Source organism: Nesoenas mayeri (assembly GCF_963082525.1).
Source record: "Nesoenas mayeri genome assembly, chromosome: 12".
NCBI classification, from domain to species: Eukaryota; Metazoa; Chordata; class Aves; order Columbiformes; family Columbidae; genus Nesoenas; species Nesoenas mayeri.
The window spans coordinates 13,763,126-13,784,930 of record NC_137547.1 but is presented as its reverse complement, the minus strand read 5'-3'; the positions used below and the strand labels follow the sequence as shown (position 1 = coordinate 13,784,930).

The window sequence follows — 21,805 nt, the reverse complement described above, 5'->3', positions numbered from 1 at the left end:
GGGCGCTGCGGAAGGGTTTGAGGATGGCGTCACGTGGGCGGGCCGGCCGGGCGGGGTCACGTGGCCGCCGGTGGCGGCGGGTCCGGGGGCGGCGGGACCATGAACGCGGAGCGGGACCTGGCGCCGCTGGCGCCCAGCGTGGTGCGGGCGCTGAACGACAAGCTGTACGAGAAGAGGAAGGTGGCGGCCCTGGAGATCGAGAAGTGAGGGGCGGGGGGTGCCGGTAACGGGAGGAGAACGGAGGCGGTGCCGCTCTGGGCTGCACCAGCGCACCGGGGCTGGGAGGGGGGAGGTTGGTCCAGCACCCTGGGGAGGGCTGGGGCGGCTCCAGGGTGGCGAGAGCCGGCGTGGGATGCTGGGGGAGGGTGGGGGCTCCCGCTGTGCACCGGGGCTCCGGCCACGAGAGGGGACCAGCCCGGCTTCGGGGGACCGGGCCGTACTGCCGGGACCCGGAGAGTTGGGGGAAGGGGGTCACTTTAGTGCGAGCTGGGGGGTTGGAGAAAGGGAGTCGCCCCGGGGGACCCGGGGGCTGCAGCCCGGGAGGGTGTGTGGGGCCGGGAGCCCCGAGGGGGACGCGGGTGCCGCGGTGCCCCTGCCAGGGACGGTGCCGGGCAGGAGGGGCTCTCCCCATGTCTCCACGTCTCCCAGCCCTGTACCACCAGTCAGTGAAGTTTATCTCTGAGCCCGTCAGCTCTGGGGTGCAGATGGGGACCCTCTGGTACCCACTGGTACAGGATGTATGCTAGGGTGGGAGTGGTGCTGGGGAACCCATTGCAGAACACCCGGTGTGACCCAGGTGCTATTGCATAGCACCTTGTGAAATAAATGCATGAGCAGCATAACTTTAGAAACCCACCAGAAATTCAGCTCTTGCTCTTCTGTGACACCAGCGGAGGTGGTGGCTCTGTGCCCAGCCTTGGCCATGGCGTAGGGGACACAACAGTCCCACCAGGCAGCAGGCTGGTGTTGGGGTGGCCGTGCCCATCATCCAGCACCAATTTTGTGTCAGCTGGGGTCTGTCACTTCATGGTGCCATCCTGCCTGTCCCCTGAGTCTTTCCTGAGCTTGTCCCACATTCCATCCCAGCTGCAGAGGTGGAAAGCACCTGCTGTCACCCCCTGTTGTCACCCCTGTTCTTTGAGCGTTTCCTTTATCTCCTGTTACAGCACAGCTCAGGCCTTTCAGAGCATCCCAGCCAAGGTCTGCTGGCATGGCTGTGCCCCCTCTAGTGTTGTCTGTACACGTTCTGTGTGTTTTCTCACTCTCACGGTGCTGGTCTGAGTGTTCTTTGCTGCTCTGCTCCATGGCTTTGCCTGGGTTGGGTTGTGTCATCCCTGGGCACTGCCTGATGGCTTAGCTCATGTGGGCGACCCAAAGCATCCCCTGCAGGGGCAGCCCAGCACGGGGCTGAGGGTGACAATCTGGGCTGGATGGTGAATTCAAGGTGGGACATGTGGCTACAGCAACCACTCGAGGCAGCCAGTGACTGGGGATAGAGCTGCTCTGCTGAGGTTTGGCCAGGAGACACGGGAGGGATGTGGGGTGGGAACCATGGGCCTTGAAGTTGGAGGTTCCATGTGGGTGTACGTGGCCAGCAGAGCAGAATGGCTTTTGGGACAGGGTAAGTGTTTGCTCAGGTACAAAGCTCAACACATCTAGTTCTGTTTTCTGTTCCACATGTTTACCTTTTCCTCATTTTTTCTCTTTTTCGCAAGAATATTTTCTTAAAGGTGGCTTGTCGCAGGTGCCCCACACTTTCCTCACAGCTTCGGTACCTGTCCCTTTGCTGCTCTGTGAGATGATGCCCCTTATCCAAGCAGCTCTGCTCCAACTTATTCTGCCCCAGAATTAAGGTTTCATGCTTGGCTTATACCAACCAAAGTCTGATTTGGGTTCAGCCAGTTCAACTGATTGAGCTGGAACCTGATTTGGGAAGGGTATGAGGAGGAGGAAGGTAAGGGCTAACTCCTTCTGAGATACATGGGTTTAGATCAGTTTAAACTCATCACAGATCAGCTCTCATGTCTCTCTGCCTCCCTCCTGTGTCTCGCTGTCTCTCAGCTCAGGTACCTCCTTGTTCTCTGCTTGTAACATGGGAGCAGCTCTCATTGCCTGCAGACCCTCTGACACCGTACATTGATTTTTGCTGCTTTTTGCTTCATTAGTTAAATTCCAAGCACTTTAAACTTTTGAAGGAAGTCTGTAAAGTTATTCCTGTTCAAACAAAGCTCTGTTTGTTAAATCTAGGCAATAAAAGATCACCCTGGCAGTCTGTGCTGCTTGAACTTAGTGTGTTTCTCCTGCTGGAGTAGGACTGGAGATGGAGCCATTTGCCCTAAGGCAGCAATTTGTGAGAGCAGGTCGGGCAGAACTCAGCTTTGGAGGGGGGAGAGCAAGTGGGGGCTGAGTCTCAGGGAGTAAAGGGGCAGCTGCAGGGTGAGAACAGAGCTGGTGTTATTTGCTTTGGGGGAATTATGAAGTGGGTGACTGGCTTGTGGTAGTTGTCTGAGAGAGAGCAGTGTGAGATTCAGTATAGTGCCAAAAAAAATCACTGCGTGGAGTTAAGTAACAGAAGCTTTTGCATGTTCATCAAAGATTAAGGTAAAGATTCCTATTTGGGCTGAGATTTTGAGATGCCTAGCTCCATGCTGTGGATAAGCTAAAGAAAAAAGAGGAAAAAATAGCGTTGCATTGGCCGGGAATCGAACCCGGGCCTCCCGCGTGGCAGGCGAGAATTCTACCACTGAACCACCAATGCTCCAGCTGTGTGCTACTGCCTGCACAGCTGGCTGCACAGCTGGCTGGTGGCTCTGTTGCAGGGACACTTGGGGCTGAAGGGCTGATTGGGTGACCTGGGACCTTGAAGCGGTTGCAAAGGCAGGAGCGGGGTTACAGGTCTTCTTGTATAAGCACTGCTGATGTGTTAATTACTTTTGGGTAGCGAGCTACAAGTTCCTAGGGAGGAGCAGGTATTGCATGCAGAAGCTTCGTCTGCTTTTGTTAAGATTTGTGCTATATAAGAGTACATACGATATATGGAATATCAGCTGAGGCGATGCATGGGTGGCTGGAAAGGTCCAAAATCTTGGTGCTAGGCATGCCAAGCGCTTCTCTGCTGCCGTCTTATGCCATGTCGAAGGTAAACGACTCATAACCTGCCCTGTTGGAGAGGGTGTTTAAAAACCTTGTGACTTCTTCTCTGCAAGCACGCAGCCCTGCTGGGGGGCCCTGGAGAGCCTGTCCTGGGCTGGGAGCTGGTGGAGGGTGCAGGAGGCTGCAGGCTGGGAGCAGCAGGGGGGCAGCGAGTGGCTGCTGGGTGTGAGCAGGGAGGAGAGGAGAGCTCTGGTTTCACTTGTGGGTTCTTTCAACCTTCCCCATTTTAGTATTACTTTTTCTGGTGCCTGTTGTGGCTGAGAACCGCTCTTTCTGACAGCCACGGGGAGCCAGCACCCGAGCGTTTGTATCTGGCAGAAGCTAAAGCTGGCTGGGTGCTTCCCCCTTCTCTCCTCAGGCTGGTGCGAGAGTTTGTGGCTCAGAACAACACATCTCAGATCAAACATGTGATCCAGATCCTGTCGCAGGAATTCGCTCTCTCGCAGCACCCCCACAGCCGGAAAGGGGGGCTCATTGGCCTGGCCGCTTGCTCCATTGCCCTGGGCAAGGTAGGTGTGAGTGGGATTTTTTTGTACGGGTTGCAGTGGGAGAACAGCAGCTTCTCCTGGGTCAGTGTGATGGGGAGACTCGGGTTGGTGGCCCCCAGCTTCCTCCCTGCATTGCAGTGTGTGGTTGGGTTGTGTTTGAGTCTCCCCGTTGCACCCAGCCGCATCCTTGGGCACGGGAGCACTTTCTGGTCTGGATTGCATCTTGGCAGCTCCCTAAGCGCGGTCTAAGCGCATCTGTCCATCCTGTGTCTCCAGCAGCTGGACTGAACTCAGTGGATCAAGTATTAATTTCCATTAACAGCATTGAAAGAAGGTGCAGCCTTTTCCATCTCCCACCCCCAGCTCAGCTGACTCCAACAGTGCAGTCAGGGCCTCTGGGAAGTGGGGTTAATTTATGGGCTGAACAGCAGCAGAGTCATAGTCCAAATAAGCAAGAGGCATAAGATATCAAGCTGCCTTAGCCTGAACAAGTAGTTTTTTGTTTGGCTTGTCGGAAGTTTTACCTGCTGAATGCATGGATTGCTGGGTCCTATTCTAGAGGGGTTATATCTATGCTGTTGCATCGAAAGTCCTCTGATTTCTGTCCTGATTGGGTCTTTTTCCGTAACTTTTCTCTAGTTAATAAGAACAAGCTCAGTAAGTTGCTTTCTGAACTGGACAAGAGCATCCAGGCCCTCGTGGTGGGGAGCACAGACTCTGCAGGCTCACGGCTCCATCAGGCTTTTGAGTTAAACCGTGGGGTTGGGTTTTGAAAGTGCCTGCAAGGGAAGGAGTTGCTTTGGTCTATAGTAAGTGTAGGTCAAAGAAAGCAGAGCAGGTTGTGCCTGTTGGAAGAGCTATCAGGTAGATTTTAAATCATTCCCCTTCTAATGAGAGTCACAGTCAGTCTGAGTAGATTCTTTGAAGCCTGATGTCTTTTACATTGCCTGCCTTTACGTTGGCAGCTGGGGGCTTCTGAGCAGCGTTCCTGTCTTCATCCTCTTGTACAAATACAGAATCTCTTTGCAAAATCCTCCTCCCTGGGATGAGCAAAGCCCTGCTCTGCATGTTACCCACCTTCTCCTGCACAGCACAGGAACAGGCGCGCTGAGGGATGGAGGAGTTGCTTTAGGTGGCATTGAGGGGCACTAATAGGACTTGGAGTTCAGCTCTTTAATCTGCTAGTCTGTGCACTGTTGATTTTCTTACCATCTCCTTTGCTGGACACCCAGGAAATGCCAGCCTGTGTCCCCAAAGTAGGGCTTTTTGACTTCAAAACAAGTTAAACTCCTGCCTCCAGCTCTTAGTTTGTCTGAAACTCCTGCTGTGCTGGTGAATCCTTAAGCAAAAGTCTTTCAGGCTGGGGTGTTGGCCTCATTGATGACTATATTTGCTCGTGGGCAGAGTCAATAATTTCAATAATAAAATTCAAAGTTCATTAATAAATCCTGTCCAGCTGAGGAGCACTAAGCTGTGATGGGCCTGAATTTTTAGAGTATGTTCCAGGGCAGCACCATCTATTCCCTCTCGCTGTGGCTTGGTCCTTAGTTCACCAATCTCCTCCTGTCCACCAGGACTCTGGGCTCTACCTGAAGGAGCTGATTGAGCCGGTGCTGACGTGTTTCAACGATGCCGATAGTCGGCTGCGGTACTACGCTTGCGAGGCCCTCTACAACATCGTCAAGGTGGCCAGGGGCTCCGTCCTCCCACACTTCAATGTGCTCTTTGATGGCCTCAGCAAGGTAAGAACCTTCCTCTCAACCCCAGTGTGCTTTTCTGTCCCACACTAGAGAATTAAGGCTCGTTCCCTGGTCCTCTTCGTCTTTGGGTCAAACCAACCAAGTTGTCCAAGGTCATCATTCCAAGGAAACTGGTTTGCTGTGACCCAGGCAGGTCTGGTGGACCAAATAGGTAGTTTCTGCAGCAGCAACAGTGGCCACTGATGTTGTGGGGGCTGGAGTTCACTGTAAGATACCTTGTTCTCTGTCCTCATCTCCAGGATGGATTTTCCTGCTTCTTGTTGAGTGCTGTTAGGAAATAAAGCTGACAGGATTGCTGCAGGCGAAGTGGCTCTGCAGCTCTATGGTTTTGTTGTGTCTGTAGGACTGAAACCATGTCTATATGTGCCTATCTTTGCAGCTTTTCACTGGAAACTTTTATTTCTTTGCCACTTGAGAGCATGGCTGCTGGCCCATGAAAACCTACGTAGCTGGGGGAGGTGATGGATGCTTGATATCTCTATCAGGGAGTCTCTCAGCACAATTTGTTGGAGCCTAATGAAGAATTGCAGATAAAGGGACCTGTCTGTGTCTGTCCTTGTGATGCTGCAATGGCTCTTGTTTCTGTCATTCACAGCTGGCTGCTGATCCTGACCCAAACGTCAAAAGTGGCTCTGAGCTCCTCGATCGGCTTCTCAAGGTATTTTTCCTCTCCAGCTGAGAAGCCTTGCTGTAGGCTGCAGGCACGTCCTGGCTGGGGACGTGTCGGTCCCCGAGTCTGCAGCTGCTAAAACCATCCCAGCTCAGTCCTGTCGCTACTGTCAAAACATTTAATTTTCTCATCAACTGTAGTCTTTTAAATTGAGGGGCTAGTGGTGATCCAGTGATAAGACCCAAGGGAATGACAGGAAGATGTGCCAGGGGATGTTTAGGTTGGACATCAGGAAAAGGTGGTGGTGGATGTCACATCTGCATTCAGATCCTGTAAGCTGGGTGTCTGGGGAAATGGGGTTTTTAATCCAAGCAGGGTTGCAGCCCTGTCTCAGGCAATAATAGGGCTGTTCCTCTGCTTTTCGTCCGTTGCCTGAGCGAGTAGCAACATGAGCGGAGCTGCTCTGCTGCGTCGGGGTGGGGGTTCGGTTCCTGTTCTGCCTGTTGACAGGCTTGTGCTCTCCCAGTTCCTTTTCTGCTGTTCGGAGGTGAGTGGCTCCCTGCCAGGTCCTGCCCTTGTTCCTCACTAGACCAGCAGTTAATGCAGGCTCCGTATCAACAGCTACAAACCTTCCTGCTGGGAGATCTGCTCCACTGCGCTGGTGCAAGAGACTTAACCATGCAGCAAAATCCACCAAGCATGTAAGAAGAGCTTTAAAGGAAGGCCAGGGGACTCTCCTGCCCGTGAGACGCATGGTTATGTCAAGGGTCCTTGCTCATGTGTGCAATGTATCACTGAGGATAAATCAGAGAAGCTCCCCCCGTCCCGTTCAGCAGGGCTAGCACACAGGAGCAGGCAGGAACCTTCCCCTGGGTCCTGCTCAGGGTTAGTCCCTGCCCGAGGGGAATTCCTGCCTCATCTCCTGAGCAAACCATGTGATTCCTTCTCCTGTGGCCTCCCAGCCCACAGACTCTTGCATCAACTGCTCGTCATCTTTTTTCCTGTCATGTGCCTCAAAAAAGGCTGGATGGGGGTGGCTGCATGGGCATGGGGTGGTGGCCTGACACCCTCTGCTTGGGTTCTGCAGGACATCGTGACGGAGAGCAACCAGTTTGACTTGGTAGGCTTCATCCCACTGCTGCGGGAGAGGATTTACTCCAACAACCAGTATGCCCGCCAGTTCATCATATCCTGGGTAGGTGTGAATGGCCCCACATGTTCCTGCCTCTCCAAACTCCAAAATACCGTGATCTGTCAGCATCCTGTGTCTGGCTAAACCGCACATACCCACAGTGGTGTGTGAGGTGAGGCACCTGAATGTACGTAGGCAGGTGTTTTAAGCCAGTAGAGGTTTTCACTGCTCCTTTAAAACAACGGGTCCTTGTCATCTCGCTGTTCAGTTGCAGGGATGTCATACTGTGCTTCTACCAACCTGACTTTGCACATGAATTTAGAAAATACAGTCAAAGCGTTGTTTGTATAAATAGATACACCATGGTCTAGAGGTGACAGTCTCCCAAGGGACAGTGCCAGACCAGTTTCTGTCACCCCACCAATCACCTGCCTCCTGTACTAGCCCAGCTTCTTTGCAAGATGGGCAACTCCATGCTGTTCTCTTGTCCTTCCCCGTCCCACACAGCTCACCTCTGAATTCCTCAGTCTCGCACCAGATTTGTGCTGCTGATGTTAGTTAGCTTCTCCAAAATTCATCTCTTCTTTCTTATTCCTCCTTTGAGCTAGATCCTGGTCTTAGAGTCTGTGCCTGACATCAACCTCTTGGATTACCTGCCAGAAATCCTAGATGGGCTCTTCCAGATCCTGGGAGACAACAGCAAGGAGATACGGAAAATGTGAGTGTGGAGGCTGCCTGGGTCCACGGATTGTGTCTTGGTCACTTTCCATCACCCTCTTATTTTGTTTGCAACTCTTCTGTATAACTGCAGCGAAACCTCATGTGTGTGGTGGGAGACAAAGCAATCTGGATGGCTGGGTTGGTGGATCAAAGTGTCCTTGACAAGGACCTCCCTACCTTGGCTTGTTGTGGCTGGAGTGGCTGTGGAGACCATGGTCTGTTTGTGCTGGGAGACAAACTGTTTTGACTTGCTTGAGCTGTTGCCTTCCCAGCCCTTGCACCCAGTATCACAGCTGCAGAGGCTCACGTGTGCTGCTGGGATGGGGTATGAGCTCTGGGAACAATCTTACAGCACACGAGCCTCCCTCAGCAAGTTAGAGCTGAGGGGTGCAGAAGAGAAGCGAGCAGTAACATAGAATCACAGCATAGTTTGTGTTGTAAGGGACCTTCAAAGCCCATCCAGCCCAACCCCTGCCATGAGCAGGGACATCTTCACCAGATCAGGTTACTCAGAGCCCCGTCCAGCCTGGCCTGGGATGTCTCCAGGGATGGTTCATCCACCGCCTCTCTGGCCAACCTGGGACAGTGTTTCGCCACCCTCAGTGTAAAAAAATTTCTTCCTTGTTGCGAGCTTGCCCCTCATATCCATTGCTGGTCTCAAGACAGAGGCATTTTGAAGCAAAGGAGTGGCTGGGTGTTCTCAGAGAGGACAGAAGAACTGGACCTGTTTTGTAGGGCACAAGTCAGTGGTTGAGATTGGCCTGGGACTATCCCCCTGCCAAACCCTACTAGATCCTCCCCACTGTTTTGTTTCCCCATGTCCACATGTCAAGGAACAAGCACCGGAAGCTTTGAGGATCATCAGCCGCCCTGCTCCCCTCTCTTCTCCCCGTCCCAGGCTCATGTTTTCCTCAGCAGAGCCTGTGTGGCTTATGGGGAGTTGTGGGAAGGTGCCAGGAGCTCTGGGCAGTCATGACTTCCATCCTCACAGCTGTGCACAGTCTCTGCCTTGGGGTAGGGCGAGCTTGTCAGCCTTGTCCTTCCTGCCTCTGTGCATAGACACATGTCATGCCACGAGCATCCTTTCTATGTGGTTGTGTAGGAGCCTGGTCTCTGTAACTTCTCCCTTCGTGCTATTAGAGTGCTGACCAGCTGCTCTGCCTCTCTGCAGGTGCGAGGTGGCTCTCGGGGAATTCCTCAAGGAGATCAAGAAGAATCCCTCCAGTGTCAAATTTGCAGAAATGGCAAATATCCTGGTGATCCACTGCCAGGCGGCGGGTGAGTGCACAGGACTGAGCTTCAGCATCCACTTCGGAGTCTCTGGTGCCAGCCACTGGTCCAGGCCAGAAGTTTTCCCACTATTTTGCCCACTTGCCCTTTTTTTGTCATCATGCACGCAAACATTGCTGAAACAGGAGACAGGCAGCTCTCCTGCAGTTGGCACTACTGATTCCTCAGTCTCAAATACAGGTCTGGCAACCCATCAAACCAGAGGTGCTTAAAGATAAAATATCTGGCTGTGGAGGGCACCTGTGGATACCTAGCACATATAGAAGAGTCTCCTTAGGGGTTTATTTTAACTTCTGATGGCACTGGGTATGTTAGCAGGATGGGTAAGCACCACGTGTCTGGTGTTTTGTGTTAGTGCTGTGCAGACAATGGCAGTGGGTTACGGTGCTTATTGAGCTTAAACTGCTCTTTAAGTCCCAAGTCTGGCCTTGCATCAGCTGACTGCCCCAGCTGTGCTCCCTTTTTTGGAACTTGGGGAGGTTAATAAAAGCCCAGCTCTAGGATTGATGCTTGACCCAGACATGTAACTGCTGTGGGTGTGACAGAGGAAATATCCTTGTGTATCGAGAAGCTTGACAGAAATCTTGGCAAACGATGAAAACCAGATTATGGATCAAACTGGGTTAACTCTGAAACCTAATGATTGTGGTTAATCTCAACGTCACTGCAGATTCGGGTCTTGTCTAGCTCTTTTAGGACTAGAGTGTCCTGGACTAGGGTCATTCTGGATGGAGCAGAGGCAGCTCTCTGCTTGCAGTGGTCCTTGTCCTGTGGAGTTGGCTCAGGTGCCAGTGCTGTCCCCTTCCTCACCTTTTTGTCCCATGTCTTGCAGATGACCTGATCCAGCTGACAGCCATGTGCTGGATGAGGGAGTTCATCCAGCTGGCTGGCCGGGTGATGCTGCCTTACTCCTCGGGGATCCTGACCGCTGTCCTGCCGTGTCTCTCCTACGACGATCGCAAGAAGAGTATCCTTGCACTCAGAGCTGCTCCCATTCCTGCTACAGCAACTTGCAGGGAAGCTCCTGTTTCCTGCCCCTGGGGCACAGGGCCAGCTGTGTGGCTGCAGATGGCCAGGAGAAGTCCCTCCACCGAGACCTAAAACCCACACTGGTCCTTTGGACAGGAGGGAGTTGCAGTAGCTGGGCTGGGGTGGTGTGGCTGCCGTGGCTTCTCCGTGGCTGACCAGATGTGGCACCTGGCCATGTGTGGGACTGTGTGTTCCTTACAGTGCTCTGCTCAGACATCAAGGAGGTGGCGAATGTGTGCAACCAGAGCCTGATGAAGCTGGTCATCCCAGAGGATGATGAAATGGATGAGACCAAGCAGTCAATGACCCTACCGGCAGAGCCTACCTCGCAGGAGTCCCTCTCTAAGACAGAGGCAGCATCCAGCGGTGAGTCCCTGTTGGGCTGAGCCCTGGAAGAGTAAGTAAGAAGACACTAAATGGAGAAGGTCTCAGTGGACCAATGCCTGAAAACAACAGCAACTTTTGCCTCCTAGCATCCCTCTGATGCTATTGTCCTGGGATGACTAAATGCTCCCTCTAGCACATCTGTGTTGTCCAGGCATGTGAAATATGTGTAACATTTAAATCACCTGGGCCCATCCGTTTTATCCTTCTAGGGCTGCACATTCACACCCCTGCTCATCTGAAAGAGTTCTACAAGCGGCTTTTGGAAAATCCTGCCATGAGGGGGAGCGCGAAGTGGGGAGTTAAAAGGCCGAAGGGTTTTATTGTGCAACAGCAGGCAGGTGGAAGATGAGGAGGCAGGGACCCGCGTGGGGCAGCAGACAAGACAGGCAGGAGCAGGCAGCCAGGGCCTGCAGGCAGCATGCAGGCAGCATGCAGGCAGTATGCAGGCAGCATGCAGGCAGCATGCAGGCAGCATTGGTGGTTCAGTGGTAGAATTCTCGCCTGCCACGCGGGAGGCCCGGGTTCGATTCCCGGCCAATGCAGCAGTCTTTTTTGGAAGGGGTAGAGGGGAAAAACTTAGTGCCGTAGCCCAGCAGCAAAACATTTTCTCTATTTGTCCTGAGGATACTTCCTTTTATTAAAATCTATTGCAAAAGTACTTTGAAGCATCAACAGAAAGTTGAATTGCTTTAGTCTCTGCCCCTTTGGGCGAGATTGCACCTCGAATCAGGCGGGAGCAGACAAACCTGTGACGCTTTTGCATCGCCAGCTCTCGGCTCTGCTCCCGGTTGTGCTGATGTGGCGGTGCCACTGCGTGTGAGTTGAGGCCGTTGGCACAAGGGGGCATGAAGAGTCAAGTTCATCCTCTTGTGCTTTGTCACTGTGCTTGTAAGAGCCGGTTTAAGAGCAGAGCAGAGGTTGAAAAGCTGTTTGAGTCACTTGGCTTCCATGTGGAGTCACGCCACAGGAGAGCTTGCCAGGTGGAAATGTCCTGGGCTGGATTTCAGCCTTTGCTGTGCTTGTGTCAGTATCTCTAGGCATTGAAATCTGGATGATGGAAGGCAGCTCTGTGGGTCTGAGCTCCTTCTTTGAGAATGGCTGAAACCCTCAGAAGGATGTGTCTGGGTCTCCATTACAGAGGAGACCCAGTTTGGGGCGGAGGTCTGAACCTGTGCAGCCCACGTTTTGCTGGATAAGTGCAGTCCTGTGCCAACTTCATCCCATACCTTTATCAGTGGATAAGAGTTTGACAAGGAGTGTGAAAAGCTGGCAGAAGGGATTCTCAGGGTTCCTGGACCTTCGAATGATGGCTGGTGATGTCTTCGCAGAAGGTCATGCAGCTCTCCAGCCTCCCAGTACTGCTCTCCACCTTCCCTGCCATCCCATTAACTGTGTCTCTAATATATCTGCCCCCAGGCTCTCTGGATGCATCTGGTGACTCCAACTTCAGCAACAGCAGTGTCTTCACTGTGACCAGGTAGGGTCCATTCATTGCTTTGGAGGGGCTTGGGGTGGATGGAAGAAGGGATAGATTCTCAGGGTGCGGACAACGACTGACAGACGCTTGACAAAGCTTTGGGGAAGGATAGTCTGGGCTGGAAAGCAGTAGGGGTCTCCTGGCTCACAGTGGAGTGGATGACTGGGGATGCTCTGGGCATTGACTGCTTCTCTCTGATGCATTTGCATCAAAATGTCTTGACGTTATGGTAAACTGAGGTGTTTGCCCCTCCCAGGAGACTTTACAGAGCCCCCCAGGGAGGTCTGGTGAGGCAATGAGTGTCTGTGCACTCAGAGTCCTGCACCTTGCCTGTCTTCAAGCCCCCATGGCTGGGCACTCTGGCTGAAAGATAGAGTAAGGTGGATGGTTGTCTTGGTTATGGCTGTTCTGTCTTGGCCAAAATAGGAGGCACTTTGCAGAGGGACCAAGAGGAATGGGTATGCTGGTCTGCCAGAGGTGCAGAGACCTCATGGGAAAGGTGATATGTGAACCATCTAGGGCTGGCAGAAGAGCCTGGAAGGTGCTGACCCTGCTTCTGGGCCCCGTAGCCCCCTGCGCTGCGTTCCTAGCAGCCCACCATGGCTGTGGGACTGCGCCTGGGGCCGTGCTGTCCGGCGCCAACTGCTGGAAGGTGAGGGGTGTCAGATCTTGGCAGCATTTGCTGCCAGCCTGTCCTGCCTGCCTTGCGGGGCATTACTCACCCCCATGCCAGCAGAGAGCAGCTCCATGCCCAGCACAATTTCTCCCAATATCTTATCTAAACTAGCTCTCCTGCAAATACCTTTCTTTTCACCTAGCTGTTGGTGAATTTGGGGACAAATCCATCTGCTCTTATAATGCGTCTTTCCTCCTACTGCCTGCAGTTCCTTTCCTCAGAGGTTATGATTTCCAGCACTTTTGCTGTGCTGATGCATGTATTTATTTGTTGTTGTGGTACTCAAAATAGGATGCGTTGCTCTGGCTGGATCCTGCCAGCGAGGCTGATGTGTGATGCCCGTCACAACGCATCCTAGAGCAATGCAAGCGTCAGCTTTTCAGGTTGACAGTCTGTACACTCGGTCCCTTTTTCGCACTCCTGCAAAGCCCAGATACTCCTTAGTCTTAACGATGCCTTTAATTTTTTCCTCTCTTGAAAGCAGAGGTCTTTGCGTTTATGCCTAGTTTTCATTTTGTGGCTGCTAAATGGTTTTCCCCAGCTTTCCTGTGGTTGCTGTGTCCTCCCCTGCTCAGCCCTTGAATTTTAGTAGCTGCTGTAGTGGGTGTGTGTAAGGTTGAAATTGGGAAGGGGAAGGAAAAGGAGAAGCATTAAGTCAGGGGGACAAGTGATAACTGAGTCTCTGTGCTGCTGAACTCACACCTGGGGGACAGCGGGAGTAAAGACCAAATGGGGGACAGAAGCAGGGGAACTGGAGTGACTCAGTCACAGTGTCATTGAGAGCCAGGAGAAGAGCTGCCTGAGCTGAAGTGCCATGAAAAGCGATCTGGGACAGCAGGTGAGACCCTTTGTGTCTCTAAAACACCTGATTTTGTGGAGGGACTTATTCTTTAGCTCTCCTAGGCCCTTTTAAACAGGAGATGCCAGGTTTTATCCTGAGGTTTTGCCTACCCTGAAGCCCATTTCCCCATCCTGTGTGATCTCTGTGCTTGGCTCAGTGTTGGGACCTGGAAGATTTTCACTGTGGTGCCTATTGTGGGGGACTGGCATGGAGCTGGGGGGGCTGTACATGGCCAAGAGGAGCCCTGGACATCTGCCCGGTGCTCTATCTATCCCTCAGGCTGTCTGGCTTGGTCCTACAACTGGAGGAAGGCAAGAGCTGGCACCCGAAGCCACTTGCAGCCGTAATTCACGCCGGGGAGCAGGCAGCTGCCTGCACACTGAATGCCCACTGGGTGTCAAGACAGGACCACAGGAAACCCTTGCGTTGCTTTGAAAAGCTGTGAAAGCCTGCAGACGGAGGAAGTTGCAGCTGCCTTTTAAGATGAAGTCACTCTTTGCTTGTGTTTTTGTTCGTTTCCCTCCCCTGCTTCCCCCCGTCTTCCCCAGCGAGCGAGTGATGGAGCGTGGCCCGGCGCCAGGCGTCCGGCTCTCACGCCCCCTTCTCCTGCCCTCCCTGCGCGGCCGTCAGCAGGGGGACAGCACCGCAGCAGCAGGGACAGGAGGACCTCAGTCAGCAGGGGTGGCAAGCTTGTGGCCCCGGTGTCTGCAGAGAGACATTCTTCCATGAAGATGCTGTCCAAGAAGATGAGGAGGTCTGAATGCTCCGTAGATGGATGCTGGGCACGTTCCTGTGGCCACAAACTGACATGCATGCACCTCCCTGCTCCTAAAGCATGCTGCTGGCAATCCAAAATGCTTCCAGAGTAATTGCCAGCTTCCCGGTGGCATTTGCTAGGGAATTAGGACAGTGTCTGTGTCGAGACAGAAACTGGCTCCCTGGAGAGCCTGGCTGCATGGGGCTGGAGGGGCTGTGGGGCTCCCTGTGCAAGTAGGGGTCCCTGCTTCCAGGTTCTGCAAAAAATGCTATTGGAAGTGGACCAGAATTGAGTTTCAGAGGCGCTGGAGCCTTCCCGTGGCCCGGCTGACCCCACCAAGGCTGCGATGGCTGGTGTGAGCCCCGCTCGGGAAGGGGAGGTGGACACAAGGCTGCTGGAGCAGAGCCCAGGCTTCCTCCTGTTGGTCTGAGCTGCTGCAGGAGGAGATGCAGACACATCTGTCCTGCCTCGCTGGACCAAAACAGCTGGAAAGTGCCTTTTTAGGCTCTTGTGACTGTATCAGTGTTTCAATACAAGACCTGGATGGTTTGAGACAACTTCCTAACCGTGTTGCTGGGCAGATGGTCAGCAAGGCTGCCAGGGTGAGGCATGCAGCAGTTGGACAAGGGCGATGGGACCACGATCCCTCACCAATCTGGGTAACGGACATGGGGGCTCTGGAGGAGCCTTTGTGGTCCTTCCTGATGTAAAGAAGGCTTCTTGGTTTGGGTGATGTTCAGCAGTACATGGACACCTAAAGCTACTTGTTGCTCTGCAGAAAAGGCAGTTGGCTGCCACGTGGCTCTGCTGCCCAAGGCTACATTTAAACCAGACTTTTAAAGGTGGTAGTTAGAGCTTAGTACAAAGCTAAAATTACTGCTGCTTGTCTTGTGCTGGAAGTTGCTGTAGCCCCATGCCCAGAGCCTGACACGCCTCAGGGGTGCACCCAACAAGCTGGAGAGCTCATGGAGATGGTGAATGCTTGGGTGGAGGGTGGGGATGGTGCTGGGTGCCCCACAGCACCCAGGGGATGGTTGGCTGAAGGCAGCACCATGGCTTGTTTTGAGCTCATGCACAAATTCTGTCTGAGAGTCCCTTTCTCCAGCAACTTGTATGGTGGAGTTTGTCTTATTGCAGTTTTCAGATCCAAGGTTTCCTCTTGGTGAGGCTCTTCCTGGCTTCCCTCTGCAGCCTGGAGAGAGGAGGTGGGTTCCCTTCCCTGCTCCCACTGCACTGTTGGATGGATGGACTGGAGGAGAACCTCGGGCATGCTGCCCCAGCCCTTTTCACTGTGATCTACAGCTCGTGGGACTGGATGCCTCTGCCTAGTCCTCAGCCCCATCAGTGCCCTGGGAGATGAGCTTGCACTGGTGCTGCGGGCACTTCCAGTGCTTGGAAAACTGCAGTGAGGAGAAGGAAGCCAAGAGCACCGAAATGAGAGCAATGGAGGAGGAGAAAGCGACAGCTTGTGGGACCGATAGCAGAGAGGAGCTATTTACCTCCTGTCCACTGGCTTGAGCCCATTGAGCAGCACAGCTGCCAGCCCGTATGGGAGCTGCCCTTGTGACTTGGACCACAATGAAAGAACCTGGATATTTCTACCCTTGGCAAGGCCGCTTAAAGGCTAGAGCCTGGCCTAGACCTTAACCTTGTCTGAAAATGGGGTCAGGAAAGCAGCTGGGCTGGGCAGGAGGCCAGGAGGGAGATGACAGCTCAGGCATTGGCAGAGAAAAGGCAACCACTGAGGAGAGAGATGGCAGAAGCCCTTGAAGAAAGAGGAGAACTGAGAAAATGAGTTGATAAGGGACATATGGGGTCAAAAACATCGCTGTGGGTTGAAAGCAGTGGGAAGGTGAGCTCTGTTTCTGTGCTGGGGAATGTTTTCTGAGGTGGGGGGATGTGCTGGGGGGTGAGTCTCCTGTCCCACCGCTCATCTTGAGCAAAGGGTACCAGTATCCAGAGATGAGAGCCTGGTACAGCTCCTGTTGTTGCTCTATTTGCCCTAAAAACATGTTCTTGCTGTCACAGGCAAACCACAGAGGCGGCGCCAGGGCCACGTTCATCCTCCAGAGGAGAATCTAGGGTAGTGGGTTAGATGGAAGCGATTGCATCTGACATCTGTCCTGCTGCAGATGCTGGCACTGGGAGCCAGCGCGGCAGGCCCGGAGGATCGCATTAGCGCGATTCCGTCACGGCTGCTCCCGCTCCGGCCTGCCTGGGGATTAAGGAGAGCCGGGGCGGGCTGTGAGCCTGCGTCACAGCTGCTGCCCTCCCCCTGGAATCTGCACACGGGAGTCTGGTGCCGCTCCAGCTCGGGGGCAGAGGAGTGTGGTTGGTGGGAGATTTTTACCCCAGTTTCACGTGTTCATCAGACCTCTTGCCTTTCTTTCAGGGTAGCACCCAGGTTTTGTGCTGAGTAAATGATGAGGGGTCTGGAGCATCTTTCTTATGAGGAAAGGCTGAGAGAGCCAGGTCTGTTCAGCCTGGACAAGAGCAGGCTGAGAGGGGATCTTATCAATGCTGATAAATATCTCAAGGGTGGGTGTCAAGAGGACGGACCAGACTCCTTTCAATGGTGCCCAATGGTAGGATGAGGGGCAATGGGCACAGGCTGAAGCACAGGAGGTTCCATCTGAATATGAGGAGAAACTTCTTTACTCTGAGGGTGCCAGAGCCTTGGGACAGGCTGCCCAGAGAGGCTGTGGAGTCTCCTTCTCTGGAGACATTCAAACCCGCCTGGACACATTCCTGTGCGATCTGCTCTGGTGAACCTGCTTTAGCAGGTGGGTTGGACTGGGTGATCTCCAGAGGTCCCTTCCAACACCAACCAGTCTGTGATTCTGTGAAATGAGCTGCTTCTCTTCTGGCAACCCCTCTGACAGGTTTATCTCGGCAGATGCAGGGAGAGGACAGCTGGTGAGGAGCTTTGCACAGCTGCCGGCCTCGTCAGCAGGAGCTGAGCCCAGCGGGGCGGTGGGACATGTCATGGTTGGGGGCTGGTTGGCTCAGGTGAGCCTGGTGCTGCCCAGCCACATCCTGAGCTCAGCTCAGGTGGATTTTGGGTTGAGCCACCCAGGTGCTGCATGACTGAGGAAGGGGTTTTCACAAGCAGTTTTGGCATAAACTGGGCTAGAAAGGGCTTGTTGCTGTGCTGGCAGGAATCCAGCATACTCCGCTAACCGTGCCATGGCAAACGATGCCACCTTGCATCCTCCCACCTGCTTCGCCGCAGCGTGGAGCTGCTGGATGTGACATTGTCGAGGCCACCTCCAAACCAGCTGGCTTCACCTGCTGCTTCTCTGTGCCGTCCTTGCGGCTGCTTCTCTCTGAAAACGTGCATTACCCTGAGGTTTTTTTCCCCCATCCTGCACAGATCATGTGTGTTTTGGCATGGAGGTGTAATCGGGTCAAGGATTTGTGCTCCTCCTCTATCGGGAGCCCTGTGCTGGGTGTGCGACAGGCTGTGCCACTGCAGCGGGAGCTGCTTTTGCAGGAAAACTAGATATGGGGCTGGTTCAGCATGGCTTAAATGGCCTGGGACACTGCTCCCTTGGACATCCCCTCTCTCAAACTCCTTGTGCTCTGGGTCCCTCCTTCCCCTTGGTTCTGCACTTCTGAGTGTTTGCCCCTCGGCAGTTGTTTGCAACAACAAAGCGAAACTTAGTCCAACCCAAAATGCAATTTGCAGCCCCCAGCATCTGTTACGTGAGGCGGATCAAGCCGTCAGATATTTGTGAGAGGCCGCAGCCTCCTCGTCTCGCCCTTACAACGTGTGTCCTGGGGAAGATCAAATCCTATTAAGCCGCAGCTCTACTTGCAAATTATACCATGAGAAATCTGCCCCTTAGGAGTTCTTATCAAACGAGATGCAGAGCAGCTCTGGGCACGTTTGCTAGAAAAATTGGCAAGAGTCTGGTCCAGCCTTGAATAATTCAGTAGCTTGGGTAGGACAGGAGTGACTTAGCTCTTCAGTGCAGCTACCTCTTGGAGGTCTGCTTCAACTGTCTCAAGTCCAACCATCTCTCCTTAACCTGGTCTCCTGTGACAGATGCTTGCCACCTCATTGCTGTTGAGGAGGTGGGAAACCATCAGGTAGACTTAAGGATCACAAGCAGGACAGAAAATGCTGCTACATGACCTTTTCTGCTTTGGGGTCTCCTGTCTCTGCTAAATGCAGGAGAAGTGGGATGTTTTTCACCCAAGTAAGAGCTGATGATCTGCAGGCTGTCGGTGATAAAAGAGGCAACATCTTGCTGAATTAAGGGACTTGTTTGCTTTCATCCCTGGTTGATGACCAAAAGTTGTCTTAATCTTTTTGGAAACAAGATGACATTTTCAAGACAGCCTTGTAGCAGAGAGCTGCATCCCAAAAACCTGCCAGCCAGGGCACCGCCTGCGATCCTCAGCATGAGTCTGCTGGGATTAGCAGAGATCGGATGTCCTCGCCTGGTTGAGGGGCACCAACAAGTGGAGTTTGAGGACATGTGAGTTGACGTTCTCTGGAGATGGCTGAGCTGATCAAACTTGAGTTGAATTCTGAGTGTGTTTTATGGGTCTTTTGTCTTCAAACCCCAAAACCTGATGACTACAATATGGACCAGTTTCTTAACACAGCCGCAGTACTGGATTAATGTAGCACAGAGTTTTTTCATGTACGGGTACAAGCTGTTTTGGGAAAGTGGTAAACCTTGAAATCTGGAAGATTTCTCTTGATTTCAGAGCAAGTTTTTGGTGTGCTGCTGTGCTTCCCCAGCTTGTGATGCCAGTCAGAAGCTACCCATGCCACACGGGCAAACCTGCCCATGCCCAGCCGTGACCTCGCAGCCTGTAAGCCCAGAGCTTGCGTCCCGGCTGTCATAATTCCTGAGGACATGAGCACGGTTCTTGGGTTTGCCATGGGCAGATCTGGATGCACAGAATAAGAAATGGGGGTGGCCAGGCTGAGTGGGGCAGGAGCAGGCCAAGGGGACAGTCAAGGTTTCTTAGGGTTTGAGCTGAGATGTTTGATGCAGCCTGTGGTGTGTTGTAGACGTGCCCACCATGGGAGGAGTGTGTTGGACATCCAGCGCTGAACCAACCTCTCTCTTTTCCATGCAGCTCCGAGAGGATCCAGGTGACCCTGAACCTGGATGGAATAGTTCAGGTGCTGGACTGCCACCTTCATGACACGTCCATTGGGATGATGACCAGAATTGCAGTCTTGAAATGGCTCTACCATTTGTACATCAAGACTCCTCGTAAGGTAGGTCAGGGACTCTGCATACAAGCCTGCTGCTTGCTCTGTGGGACTGCGCTTGTCTGCTCCCACCCTACTCCTTGCTGTTGAATTGACTGCAGTTATCTTGGCAGCATTGCAACCAGGGGTCCACCTGCCTTTTTTTAGTATCCAGCTCAGGTGGAAAATGCTGATGAAGCTTTCAGCAGCCTTCCCCAGGGTGAGAGGTCCTGTGGTGGAGGATAAGCAGGCCTGTAGGACTGATACCCTCCATCTTTCTGGTTCTAGATGTTCCGACACACTGACAGCCTCTTCCCTATCTTGCTCCGGACCCTCTCAGATGAGTCGGATGAGGTGAGTGCTGTACCTGCTGCAGAAGTCCTTCTGGAGGCTTACTGTCTCCACATCCAGCTGGACTTTGTTTTTGTTTTTCATTCGTTTGAACTGAGCAATTTTGTGAGGCTTGGCCAGTGCTGGCACTTGGGGGTTTAACCATGTTGGCTAAACTAAAGAAGACCCAATGCAGAGCCTGCAGGTAACTGCCTAGCTGAAGCCTGGCTGTCTCGGGCTGGTGTGTTTGGGATCCTCTGTCTGTATAAACCTTCCTCTCCATCTCTGAGAGCTGATCTCTCCAAGCCAACTACTAAAAATCATTTTTGCCTACCTGGGAAGACACGTGGGGATTCAGGTCCCAGAGCTGGTATCTTCCCCATGGAGCTGGGTCATGGGCAAGTCCTTGGTGAATTTGAGTGCCTTGTGACAGCTCTGTAGAGATGTGAGAGGATCGTACTCTGGCCAGTGCTGCAAAATCCAAGTCATGGGATGATTAAGCAGCATCAGCCCTGCGTGATGGGGCTGCAGGAAATGCCCAGGGGCATCAGGTTGTCTGGGAACCGCTCTACTTGGAAGTGAGCAAAGAAAATCAGGCAGCAAGGAGCGCTCTGCTCTGTTCTGCTGAGACCCCCCTGCAGTGCTGGATCTGCTCTGGATCCCTCAGCACAGACAGACATGGACCTGTTGGAGAGGAGCCAGAGGAGCCACAGAAATGATCCGAGGCTGGAACAGCTCTGCTGGGAGGTCAGGCTGAGAGAGTTGGAGTGATGAGCTGGAGAAGAGAAGGCTCCAGGGAGACCTTATTGTGGCTTTTCAGTGCTTAAAAGGAGCCTATAAGAAACATGGGGACAGACTTTTTAGCAGGGCCTGTTGTGATAGGACAAGGGGTGATGATTTTAAACTAAAAGAGGGGAGATTCAGGCCAGACATGAGGAAGAAATTGTTTACACTGAGGGTGGTGAAACACTGGCCCATGTTGCCCAGAGAGGTGGTGGATGAACCATCCCTGGAGACATCCCAGGCCAGGCTGGACGGGGCTCTGAGCAACCTGATCTGGTGCAGATGTCCCTGCTCATGGCAGGGGTGGCACTGGATGAGCTTTGAAGGTCCCTTCCAACCCAAACTATTCTGTGATTCTGTGAGTGAACCAGCTCTGCCTTCACTCTCCTGCCGGTGCCTTGCTCCAGCACGGTGCTCTTCGTCTCCCAGATTGCTCCCTTCCTGAGGTGCTGCACCATTTTCCAATTTCTGTGTCTTTCTTCCTCACCCTTCTGTTTTCCTTCCAGTCGTCTGAATGTTGGCATCTTTGTTGTCTTTGCCTGCTCTTTGTTACACCCTGAGGCATTTCTAGTGCCTGGGTGGGAGGCTGGCATCTCCAGCATGCAGCTGGCTGGGCACCGGCAGCACTTTGCTGTCAGCTGAACACCTCATGCCATGAGCTGCCAATGATCCCGGCTGGGTTTTTGGGCCAGACCTTCCTCATGGAATAAATATCACACGCTCTCTGCTTCGCCTTACATGCCTAGGACATCAAACCCCAACCCTGCAGTAAATCCCATGTGCGAGGGGGTTGTTGAGAGAGGAGGGAAGGGAATAAGCAAGCGAGGGAATGACTTGCGCTTGCAAAGGCAAGCGACTGCCTGGCTGTTTTCCATACCCTACTGCTTACGATGCAAACCTTTCCAAAAGAGTCCCCAAGCACACATCTGCCTTTGCAACGCTCTAGAAAGCCTGCATCTTGCAGATAGTCACTCCAGCTTGGCAGGAGATTGCTGTGAGTCATGTTGCAATTACACTGCTTATTAATATTTGAAAAAAGCAGTGAAGAAAGGACCCTGGTGATGCATTTCCTCCATGTGACATAACTGGGAATGGCTCAAAAGTAATTTTAAGCTGATTTATTTAATCCTGTCTTCTATTTATTTAAATGTTTGGAG

At 53.0% G+C, this 21,805-nt stretch overlaps 1 protein-coding gene across 1 annotated transcript in view; it reads left to right on the top strand.

Moving 5' to 3' along the window:
• The first annotated feature begins 80 nt into the window (after positions 1-80).
• VAC14 (VAC14 component of PIKFYVE complex) overlaps positions 81-21,805 on the top strand; it is a 60,890-nt gene continuing 39,165 nt past the window's right edge. The window contains exons 1-12 of the mRNA XM_080351807.1: positions 81-203; positions 3,512-3,662; positions 5,216-5,383; positions 5,997-6,059; positions 7,099-7,206; positions 7,752-7,861; positions 9,035-9,141; positions 9,986-10,120; positions 10,396-10,548; positions 11,986-12,046; positions 19,418-19,562; positions 19,824-19,889. Coding sequence (XP_080207933.1) covers positions 100-203; positions 3,512-3,662; positions 5,216-5,383; positions 5,997-6,059; positions 7,099-7,206; positions 7,752-7,861; positions 9,035-9,141; positions 9,986-10,120; positions 10,396-10,548; positions 11,986-12,046; positions 19,418-19,562; positions 19,824-19,889 — 1,371 coding nt within the window. The 5' untranslated portion in view covers positions 81-99. The remainder of the gene's footprint in view (positions 204-3,511; positions 3,663-5,215; positions 5,384-5,996; positions 6,060-7,098; positions 7,207-7,751; positions 7,862-9,034; positions 9,142-9,985; positions 10,121-10,395; positions 10,549-11,985; positions 12,047-19,417; positions 19,563-19,823; positions 19,890-21,805) is intronic.